Source organism: Bubalus kerabau, chromosome 21, assembly GCF_029407905.1.
Source record: "Bubalus kerabau isolate K-KA32 ecotype Philippines breed swamp buffalo chromosome 21, PCC_UOA_SB_1v2, whole genome shotgun sequence".
NCBI classification, from domain to species: domain Eukaryota; kingdom Metazoa; phylum Chordata; class Mammalia; order Artiodactyla; family Bovidae; genus Bubalus; species Bubalus kerabau.
In genome coordinates, this window is record NC_073644.1 from 57,434,465 (window position 1) to 57,446,683 (window position 12,219).

Here is a 12,219-nt window from a genome sequence, read left to right on the forward strand (position 1 = left end):
TTAGCTTAATATAATGATATATACATATCCACATAAGGCTGAGCGCTGAAGAATTGATGCTTTTGAATTGCACCACTGGAGAAGACTCTTGAGAGTCCCTTGGACCAAGGAGATCAAATCAGTCAATCCTAAAGGAAATCAGTCCTGAATATTCATTGGAAGGACTGATACTGAAGCTGAAGCTTCAGTACTTTGGCCACCTGATGCGAAGGACTGACTCATTGGAAAAGACCCTGATGCTGGAAAGATTGAAGGCAGGAAGAGAAGGGGGCAACAGAAGATGAGATGGTTGGATGGCATCATTAGCTCAATGCACATGAATTTGAGCAAACTCCGGGAGGGAGTGAAAGACAGGGAAGTCTGGCATGCAGCAATCCATGGGGTTGCAGAGAGTCAGACATGACTTCTTTCTTTTATGCAAGAAAAAGCTTTTTCTTCTGAATTATAAAAGCTTAAAAGTTATCATCCTTGGAGATGCTTTCTAACATTAGAAATGCCACGTTACAATATATTAAGTCTTTTATCTCTTAATCAAAATGATAGAATGAAGCTCACTGCAATTCAAGAAAGTCATGGCACCTATCTAATTCACTATCTATGTTTAAGGGAAATTAAACCACCCAAGCCACCAAATCGCCCACAGCATCTTCCCTGCCCCATAGGGAAGCAGGCCTAGGCTATCGCTTGAATAAGCAGAGATCACCCACAAGATTGGGAGGGGGCGCCTGCCACAGACCACTGGTTGGATGTCCATGTAGGTGTTGGTCAGTGTGTTCAATCTGACCAAAACAGGAAGTACTATTAGGCCAATCAGAATCTTTTCTTGGAATCTGAAAGGAAGAGATGGTGGGAAAAGGTAATGAACCACCAGGAAGAACAAAGAACAACAAAAGAGTGAAACTGCATAAATAACACATTGCCAAGCAGGGTCAACAAAATAACCTGATTTTTCAAATCACATTAGGTGCTAAAGTGTGTTCCTCCTATTTTCCCATGAGTACATCTTCTTTACAGCCATATCTATCCAGTCTTAATCTTGAACAGAAATCCTTTATGCTAGCTTAACCAAGTCTCTGTTGCTTTAACCAAAAGAATCTGACTCATACTGATTTCGTTTTCTTGTCACTTAGCAAAGTGAATACCTCCACACACAGCTCAAAGTAACAAGTAAAACAAATATTTGTGATACCTACAATTTATGAAAACTGCACAAGCCAGGGCGTTCAAATACCCTTCTAGAAACACAAAACATCCATTTCCCTCAAGATATTTTTAAAACGTCAAGAGCTTTTTGAGAGTTCTTCATCATGACAGCTCATATATAATAGAACTGAAAGAACAGATCAGTTTGATTTCTAAAATGGTTACATTTTTGGCTCAAACACTGACAAAACCTATTATCCAGAAAGAAAAAAAACAAACTATTTTTAAAGAAAAAATCAAACAAATTGCCTATACTTTTAATGGAAGGCATGTTGCATCAACTGTAGTTTTACTGGGTGGAAAACTCTCTTTAGGAAAAAAAAAGGTAAGCCAAAAATTTACTTAGAGTTAAATTATGAGTAAATACAAGTAATTTCAAAGGTTTATGGATATTTTCCATAGTATTTTCTTCTTTATCTACAGAGATGTGTATAGGTTGCTGTGTTGTGCTCAGTCGTGTCTGACTCTCTGCAACCCCATGGACTGTAGCCCGCCAGGCTCCTGTGTCCAAGGGATTTCCTAGGCAAGATACTGGAGTGAGTTGCCATTTCCTATTCTAGGGGAGCTTCCCAAGCCAGGGACTGAACCCATATCTCTTGCGTCTTCTGCACTGGCAGGCAGAATTTTTACCACTGCGTCACCTGGGGAAGACCTACCTGTAAGTTAGAGATGTGCAGTGCTACACAAGTTAGAAACCCACCTTCTGGGTCTGTATGCCTGCTCACAGGCATTCAGGGAAATTAATATTAGCAGTATCTCTGTGTGTTTCAAACATGTAGGTACAGGGTCAGTCCAAAATGGTCAGGGCCAGTCCAGTTCTCTTCTGTGGTCCAGTGAAGAGAAAGAGATAACAGGGAAACAAAAGGAAATAGGAAAAAAAAACCAAAGGACCAAGAGAAACTGATGTTTGAGTATAAGTTATTAAATGAGAATAAGAATGTGCACATTTTGAGATTCATAACAGTGCCCAGAGCAACAGTTCTAGATGGATGAACTAAGATCTTGAAACAGATTGAACTTTGAATGTTGTATCAGAATATATGATGATTGTGGAAGGCTTAGAATTAAAAGAAAAGAATGGAAATGAAAAAAAAAAGTTCAGGAAATTTCATATAATACCATTTATTCTATCATATTTCGGAGAATTTTTCAAATTGCAGCTGAGCAGTCAAGCCATTTGATATCCATAAACCCACCCCCACCCCTAGCACACCAAGGACCAGAACACCAAATGAGTATTTGTAAGTAAGTCCCAAGAACTAAGGATGCTTTTCACAGTATTTCCTTCATTCTCTACAAAGTTGGGAGCACGACAAAACTATCTTATAATTCCACTTGTGGGCTAGCTAATTTAATGCCAGCTGAAGCAGAGATCCATTAACCAAATCAGAAGCATCAGGTGAAGGGAGACCTCAACAGCAACCTGTTCAGCACCAGGGGAGGGGACAGACTCATTTACTCTTCAAAAGGGTTAACTGCCCCCTTCCCCCACACACAGCCGTCTCCCTGTACCCGCAGTGACCTCTGCTTCCTTCCTGATCCCCCGGTAGCTAGAAAGGAAGAGACACATGACAGTTATATGAAGAAATCTCCCTTCCTCACGCACTTTCAGGCTTCCTTTCTCTTGTGGGATAGAAGCCTTCTATCCTCTGCTCAGTGGACCAGAGGAGGGCAAATACACCAGGAACTGCTTTTACTTCGGAGGTAGATTTGCAAACCTTTTAGCATTTGTAGCGTTGGATTTGAGATGCAGCAGCTTGTTTTCCAAAGACAGTTTTTTTTCTAGCAGTGTTCTCTTTTCCTAGGAGAAAATAAGAGACAAATTTTGCTTATTTCTTGTCCTCGGTGTGTGTGTGTGTGTTTCGCAAGGCATTCTTGCAAACTGCTCACTAAAGATGCTTCTTGTAATACCAGAAATACATTTTGAGCTCAAGAGTTAATTTCATAGGGAGCTGTTACAGTCCATCCCAGTGGCCCAGACAGGCATTCTCCTGCATGGTTTCAGCTCAGCACAGTTCAGTCGCTCAGTCGTGTCCGACTATTTGTGACCCCATGGACTGCAGCACGCCAGGCCTCCCTGTCCATCACCAACTCCTGGAGCTTGCTCAAACTCATGCCCATTGAGTCAGTGATGCCATCCAACCATCTCATCCTCTGCTGTCCCTTTACAAGTAGCTGAATGGCAGGTCAAGACTAGGTGTCTTCACCGCCCTCACTTGTCTAGAGACCTTGGCTCCTTCCCTAGCCCACTTCTTGGTCAAACTTTTGCGTCTCTCCATCCCATCCCAAACGCTAACTGCTCATCTCTCTCTAGGCACTGGTTCTCCCATCATTCCACCTGCTTCTCCTACATTAGTCTCAGTTATTGGTATCCAAGGATACTGGGGCACTGGTCTTGATACCTACCTCTCACACGGCAACTGTCAGAAGGTAGAAAAGTAGCAAATGTATTTTTGGTGAAGGCTCAAAGCCACAAGTGATAAAGTCACTTCCTAATTAGGATGGAACAGAAATTTTGACATTTTGAAAGAATACCTAAAGAAATGTCTTAATGTCATTATTAAACCAAACTCTTTCCATCCAAGAGGAAAACAGACACATCCATGAAAAACAAAGCCATCATGATTGTACTCCTTTTTATACTTGATGGAAATAGATGTTTTGACACTATTTGCAATGCTGGTTAAGATCATACCTTCTGCAGAATTTATTTGGTAAAATATAAGACAGTGCCATTGTAGCAAAATATCAGAATGTCTTTGGATATGGACTGACCTGGTTTTGAAACTTGGTGACTGTGTAATTTTTGCCAAGGCTTTAACCTCTCTAGCTCTTACCACTGTTAAGAAAAATTAACCAAAACTTATGATTCAAAATACACGATTTTAATGTCGTATTGGGTCATTGTTTAATAACCTGACCCAAGGAATTTTTTTAATTCTCTTGGAGAATTTCTTTGTGTTTGACTTTATTATTTATTACTTGATTAGAGCCCTGATTTTGTGCAGTTGCTTGTTAATCTGTGGGTTTCTGCCTGGTAGAAAAGTAATCCCAAAGGTTATGTTTTCTTGACCTAAAGAATGTGAACTACCCTTGTATCTAATCCGGTAATCCTGTCTTATGTTCCTTGTTTCAAAATGCAGGTCAACAGCTAATTTCAAAAAATATTTTATCTAAATCGGCTTTACCATCTTGCTGGTTCCTTCATTAGTTAAGGGGTTGAATAAAACATCTGACATGTATTCATTAAATACATCAGAGTCATTTTTTTGACTTTTTGAACATCCCTAAAATGGGGATAATACTACCTACATTGAAATGTTGGGACAATTGGGGATGTATGTGAAAGGTTGACATGCTTCTCTAGAACATATTAGAACCTCAACATATAATAATTTGAAGGCGCCATGTATGTCATATCTTATGTGTGCTGTTAATTTTAAAATTTATACTAAATTTTTCAAAGCTTTTCTGTGGCATTCTGGTTTTATATACATATACATCTATATTTTTCTGCTGTAGTCCTAGTTGATCTGAGGGAACACGATACTCTGAAAGTTTATTATGATATTTGGATCACCAAAGAAACATATCACTTATAATATATTTTGAATTTACAGGGAAAAAATGGTGTTTTAACAAACATTCTTCCTAATGGACTTACTCTCCGTTCATGGATCTTTATAACAAGGGTTTAAGGAGACCACACAGCAGGACAAGCAAATAGTCTGCCTCGGCCAAGGCTCCAGTATTTAGCTTGAACTTTTTTTAATTTAATTTTTATTTTATGTTTGAGTATAGTTGATTTACAATGTCGTGTCAGTTTCGGGTGTAAAGTGGTTCAGTAATACATATATCCATTCTTTTTCACATTCTTTTCCTGGGCGGGTTATTACGGAATATTGAGTAGAATTCCATGTGCTACACAGTAGGTCCCTGAAGCTTGGACTCTTAATGCTTCCTCTCTGACAACAGGGAAGATCACACTACACCAGTTAGCACTTTTCACTTTTCACTTTTCAGGGACAGTATCTTCTGGAAAGGAAAAGCGTTCACAGCGCCACCCAGTGGACAATGTACTCTTGCCCAAACCACATCTCTGAAGAGCTTGCATTCCCTCACCCTATTTACTGAAGACGGCTTCCCTGATCAGTTGGTAAAGAATCCACCTGCAATGCAGGAGACCCTGTTTCGATTCCTGGGTCAGGGAGATCCATGGAGAAGCGATAAACTACCCACTCCAGTATTCTTGGGCTTCCCTTGTGGCTCAGCTGGTAAACAATCCGCCTACAATGTGGGAGACCTGGCTTCCATCCCTGGGTTGGGAAGATCCCCTGGAGAAGGGAAAGGCTACCCACTCTATTCTGGCCTGGAGAATCCCATGGATGGATCACAGAGTCAGACACGGCTGAGCGACTCTCACTTCACCACTTCATTTACTGATCAAGGTGAAGTGGACACCAATGTAAATCATTGCCATATGTTAACATCTAAATGATTCAGGAATCACGGACATCCTTTTTATCCCACAGCAGAGAAGCTGGGGGCATAACAGAAAGGATTTGTAAACTGCTAACTGGAGGACTGTGGAATAGTTCCTTGTTCATACGGTCCTCGTTTATAAAATGATGATGAGAAATTAGGTGGTCTCAAAAGTGCCTCTGAGCTCTAAAATTCTACTAGAGCTAAATCAACAACACTGGAAAACAAATACAACGCAACCGTAGTGCCCTGCTAGCCAAAGGAACATATGCCATATTAAAATGCTCTTATTGGGCGCTTTTGCTGGCTTATCACTGTGTTTATGGGATTCATTCTCACTGCATTCCTGATTAAAGTGGGACAGATGGTGAAGGTTTTAAGTAATGTGTTCATTACCAGACCTCATACCACTAATGGCTATTTACTGGAGCAGTGGCTTGTGCAAGTGAGTAGAAAATGAATCTTTCTCCAGGGGGGTGCTCACCACCAGGGCAGTATTTATCAACCTTTGTTGGGGATGTTCATTTTTAATTGTCATTTCTTTTTGAACGCATGTCTTTTTCTTATTAATTACTAAGATATTAAGAGTAATCCCTCCTCATTATTCTGATACACACTCCGCTCCTGAGAAACCCTTCATCATGGCCTGTATGCTCAGTATCTCCTTAAAACAAGATGCTACCAAGCTTTGCTTCTTATATTTGTTTGATCATTTTGCAAATATAATGTATCCTTAAACGATGTTAAAAAAAGTTCCTCACATTTTCTTTCCACTGCATCCCCATCTACCTCCACTTCCCAGAGATCCCCAAAGACTCTGCTTTAGGAAGTCACTGAACTAGAATGTTCTGGAAGGGTCCTGCATGGCCTTGCTGAACCTTGGGCTTCCAGTCCACTTACTGTGTCACAAAGCTCTTCGAGAGAACTCTCCATTAAGGGTCAATATCAAGACGAATGCCAGGCCATCACTTCTCAAAATCTGCCAGGATCTAAGCTGATTAAACCTACCCTAACCCTAACCCTTATTTTGGGGTCCATTCCCCTGCCTTCAGTAGGATGTCAGCTTCCCTGAGGACCCCTGTGAGAATGCATGAAAGGAGGGCTGGGAAGTTCCTGGAGTCTCACATGACCCAGATACATTATATTGCAATCTCCACAAAGAGACTATATCTGGTCCACTCCAAATAGATATCTAGCCTCTAGCTCTGCCTGGTACATGGTAGGAGCTCAAATACTTGTTGAATATATAGTCCAGTGAATATACCCCAGAATTCTGAGATGAACTCACATCCAGGGCAGATTTCCTCAGGCTTCTAGAAGATAGAAATTACATTCCGTTATTTTTTGTTAATTTTCAGGGACTGACAACTGGCCACTAAACATGACCCAGTGTTACTGGGTTTGAGGTGATTGCAAACCTAAATTTAAATGTCAAGCTGGTTAATCAAGTAGTTTAATTAAGCAACTGTATTTAAATTGAGGAAAGGAATTGTCTTCCCTTCCTCAATGCAAATGTTCCTCGTGCTATCTGAGTTTGCCAAACAATTTTGTTTAGTCGCTAAGTCATGCCCAACTCTTTGTGACCCCATGGATTTGTAGACTGTCAGGCTCCTCTGTCCATGGGATTTTATTACAGGATAAATATTCTTTTAAAAAAAAACTTTTTACTTTGTATTGCACTACAGCCAATTAACAATGCTGTGATAGTTTCGGGTGGACAGTAAAGGGAACCAGCCATATATATACATGTATCCATTCTCCCCAAAAATCCCTTCCCATCCAGGCTGCCACATAACACTGAGCAGAGCTCCTTATGCTTTACCGTAGGTCCTTGTTAGTTTTCCATTTTAAATATATAGCAGTGTGTATACGTCAATTCCAAACCCCTAATTATCCCTTCGCCATCCTCTCTCCCTCCTGCAACCATAAGTTCATTCTTTAAGTCTGTGAGTCTGTTTCTGTTTTGTGAGTAAGTTCACTTGTATCATTTCTTTTTAGGTTCTGCACATAAGGGATGCCATACGATATTTTTCCTTCTCTGCCTGACTTACTTCACTCGGTATGACAATCTCTAGGTCCATCCATGTTGCTGCAAATGGTTTATTTCATTCTTTTTAAAGTCTGAGTAATACTCCATTGTATATATGTACCACATCTTCTTTATCTATTTGCAGGATAAATACTCTAACAGCAAAGTATTCATCCAAATGTTACAGTTTGTCCAAAACATCTAACTTATAAACTGCTACACGTGGGCAAACTAGCTACTTGAGGGCATTCTAGCCCTGTGATTTTGGCCAAAGTAAAACACTGAACATTGCCCACCATACAACACAATTGTAGCTGTAGATTATTATTACTAAGTTCAGTTAAGTTTAGGCTTCTTTAATTTTCATGATTTCCTCATAGGACCTTCTTTAAGATCACAAATTCAGCCAAACTCACAATTATAGACTAAATTCTTAGGAAATACGTAAAGAATTGATCAAATTTTTTCAGGCAAATATCCTGAATGTTGACATGTGATGCTTTGGAAGTGACATTTCTAGGAAAGGGAAAGGGAAAGTCTCTCAGTCGCATCCAACTCTTTGCAACCCCATGGACTGTAACCTGCCAGGCTCCTCTGTCCATGGAATTCTCCAGGCCAGAATACTGGAGTGGGCAGCCATTCCCTTCTCCAGGGGATCTTCCAACCCAGGGATCAAACCCAGGTCTTCCATATTGCAGGTGGATTCTTTACCAAGCCCCCAGGGAAGCCCTGGCGTTTCTAAAATAGTCTCAATTCAAGCAGATTCATAAAACAAAATAAGGCTGAGAGGAGTGGAGGCAAATCGGCAAATTCATATAATAAATATAAAAATGCATCGAGAAGAGGGCAGCAGAGGATGAGATGGTGAGACAGCACCACCGTTGATGGACACGAATCTGCAAATTCCAGGAGAGCATGAAGGACAGAGACTCAGTGGACATAAATCTGAGCAAATGTTGGATGAAGGACGGAGGAGCCTGGCATGCTGCAGTCCATGGGGTCAGAGTCGCGACTGGACAGCAACGACAACGCTGGGCAATATTTACGAGAAGTTACAAAAGTCTGTATTATCTACTCCAACTCAGTTTCAAAGATGCCAACTGTCTATTTATTATTAAAAAATATTCCTTGGTTTGTCGAATTCTGAATTCTAAGGCATGCCAAATGAAATGTACGTGCTCACTTTTTGTGTGTATTTGGAGGGCCAGCTACTTAAAGGAGTGCTGCATGAAACTTGCAATAATTTTTGTTCTATTATCATTCTTCCCTAAATTGTCTCTTTTGAAAGTAACAATTTCCACAGAATGTCTTTTCTTATTTGTGAACTATGCCTGTCCTATGGCAGGTATAGGCTTTTACGAACCTAAAAGGAACACGGTTGGCCAAAAATAAACACTCCATTGACTAGTACACAGTGCTACGATTGCAGGGATTCGCTGCACTATGACCAGCAGCAGATGGACTTTGTGATCCTTTCCATTATTTCTACTCATGGCCTCACCTAGTTCCCCTTTCTCAGCCATACATTTACTAGGGGAAAATGACAGATAATATGACTGCAGTGTTTGTAAAAAGGTAAATCTGTAACTACAACACACATCATATAAATGTGTAAGGCAAGAAATGAACATTATTGAGCACATCCTAAGATCTTCAGCTACAAAGAGTACTTTCACTTAATGCTATTTTCATATTATTTTCATTCATTCTCATGCTAACTATATCAGGAAAAAGTGCCTCTAATTCTCCAAGGACCTACCTTTTCCATTCTTTGTACAAGATTCTCCAACTCTGTGATTTGCTTATGTTTTTCTTCAAGCTTTTCAGCAATTTGATCCAGATTTTCAACATGTTGTTTCAATTTCTGTTCTTTTTCAAGTTTGTCAACCTTTGGTTAGAAAAACAGTTGTCAGACCATTGTTTTAACTAAACTTATACAGATATTATCTCTTGCGATAAATTATATATCTATATATAAATTAATAATTTACACATATTTAGAATTACTTCTGTGAATTCAGTCTTTCTTTAAAATAAACCTGATAGCTACAGCAACACTAAATCAATGGAGAATTAATAATACATAAATATTATTTCTAGAAGTTGATATCTGTTACTAAAAAGCATCCTCTCTGAAAGTGGGACAGAAAGAAAAGACAGTAATTCTAAAAAAGCAAAACTTTTGAATTTTTCTCAACAAAATTTACATAGAACAAAACCAAGATCTTATGTATTCAAGTAAAAAATGTTTTATTTTTAATCAGAAAATGTCATAAAAACAGAATACTTATCTCCACGGTGTCAGGGGGTTATCACTGAGCCATTGAACCTAGCAGTTATACTAACAGACGGGAGGTAAGTCTTCAGCAGGCAGGCCCTAGGCCACATGTGGGAGTGTTTCAACTGATTTGCAACCAACATGAGCACACACATCTGCTTCTGTATTTAATAGGACTTGAGATTTTTCAATTAAAAAAAAAAAGTGTCTGCTTTCCCTTGAACACACTAGGTGGGTACTCCTGCCCCAGAACCTCAGGCTGGGCAGAGTCCCTTTTGCAGGGACACGGGCACTTCCATCCCCCTGCTCACTCATTCACTTAGGTCTTCACCTGCACCCTCATGCCTACGAGTCTGTGACCATCACCCCCAGAGCCAGAAGCTTGAGGGCGTGTCACCTAGGCAGTGGGCTTCCTACCGTGCTCCCCAGGGACCCTCCTAGGGCTGGAGCTGGCAGAGATCAGATGCCCCACCCAAGCCTGAATGAGCTTTCCTGTTTTGAGTTTTGACAAACACACATACACACATTTCTCCTCTTCCCCAGTCCTAAATACATTTTCCAGATACAGTTTTATTGGTCTTAGGATACATAGTTCAGGTTTAAAAACAAACGAATAAAAAGTGTATGTGTATGATATACAGACATTCATATAATATTATAAGATTTTAATGTATATATGCATATATTAAAATATAGAAATATAAAATATAATTTAATATGAAATATATATGTACATATACATGATTTTTGTTTGTTTCCTCTGAAGAATCTTTCCAGGACCAAAACAATTTTGAACCTATTTATCAAGCCCAACTTTATCATTTAAAAAAAAAAATTTTGTAATATTTATTTTTTAAACTAATTAATTAATTTGGCTGTGCCAGGTCTTAGTCGTGACATGCAAGATCTTTAGTTGTGGCACGTGGACTCTTAGCTGCATGTGAGCACGTGGGATCTAGTTCCCTGACCAGGAATTGAACCTGGGATCCTTGTATTGGAAGTGCAGAGTCTTAGCCACTGGACCCCCAGGGAAATCCCCCAACTTTTTCATTTTAGAGTCAAGTCCAGAGAGACAGAATGACTCAACTGGGTCACCTAGTTAGTCAAAGGCAGAGCCAGAAGAGAAGCCACCGGTTAGTGTCATGGGGCCATCCCTGATTTCTAGGCTGAGTGGCATGTCCTCTCTCCCGCCGGCACTCTGCAGGGCTCTGGGCAACAGTGGCAACAGAGCAGCTTGGTAACATCCAGGTACCGAGTACCAGGGCTGGGGGGGGAATCAGCGCAGAAGATGGGCAGACTGGCCTTCCCAGGGCCTGCCTGGTCATGTGGCCATTGCCTGTTTCACATCTAACTCCTCCCTAAAAGGGAGACTTGGACAACTTGGAGGTTAGTTCACCAGTGTGCAAGCTTCTGGCTCAGTACCTGGAGGAGGTGTCTCCTGTCCTCATGCTTCTTTCTAACTTCTTCAGACCGTGTTTGATAGTTTTCCAATAATCTCTGGGCCACATTTCTCAGAGCCACTGCTCCTGCTTCTCTGGAGGCTTCGAGCTAGAAACAAAAGGTCACTGTGCACGCTCTGACAGGTACAGTAAGCAGGGTTAAGGACAGGGCAGTGTGATGGGCAACCAAAAGCACAGTCTGTAACCAAACCATATGCACCTTCATAGACAATGGCTAGGGGGAAAGATGCTGTTACCTGGTAAGAAGAAAACATAAAATGAGAAGGCCCTATTTATTGGGGCTGTCATGAAAGTGATTAGCACTGGGCAGCCAAGCAAGAGCTAAGAACAATACCCTGCATTAAAGACAACACCCTGTAAAGTGTTCCCTGGTGCCCCATTGGCTTATACAGGAATTTGCAAGCGTTTTATCATCAGTGGCCACGACAGTACTAAAAATGTATTTCCTGAAACAGAAGCTGGACAAGATTGAAGTACTAGGGGCAATAAAGATAAAGTGTCATGAATCATTCAAGGATTTCACCTAAGAAATAATCAAGGATGGCTACAAAGATTTACCTACTAAATCACTATAAGACTGTAAATGTGCTAAGTCGCTTCAGTCGTGTCCAACTCTTTGCGATCCTATGGACTGTAGTCTGTCAGGCTCTTCTGTCCATGGGATTCTCCAGGCAAGAATACTAGAGTGGACTGCCATGGCCTCTTTCAGGGGATCGAATCCCGACCTGGGGATCGAATCCGGACCCAGGGATCGAACCCTTGTTTCT

The 12,219-nt window shown here is 40.6% G+C and overlaps 1 protein-coding gene across 3 annotated transcripts in view; it reads right to left on the bottom strand.

Annotated features, from left to right (window-relative positions):
- CCDC68 (coiled-coil domain containing 68) overlaps positions 1 to 12,219 on the bottom strand; it is a 55,531-nt gene that overhangs the window by 18,892 nt on the left and 24,420 nt on the right. For all 3 annotated transcript variants that reach the window (XR_008706524.1, XM_055559125.1, XM_055559126.1), the window contains exons 6-8: positions 11,415 to 11,540; positions 9,474 to 9,602; positions 2,922 to 3,004 (exon numbers count right to left, since the gene is read on the bottom strand). Coding sequence is in view for 2 of the 3 variants with exons in the window: in XM_055559125.1 (XP_055415100.1) it covers positions 2,922 to 3,004; positions 9,474 to 9,602; positions 11,415 to 11,540 (338 nt within the window). In the remaining variant the exon portion in view is untranslated. The remainder of the gene's footprint in view (positions 1 to 2,921; positions 3,005 to 9,473; positions 9,603 to 11,414; positions 11,541 to 12,219) is intronic.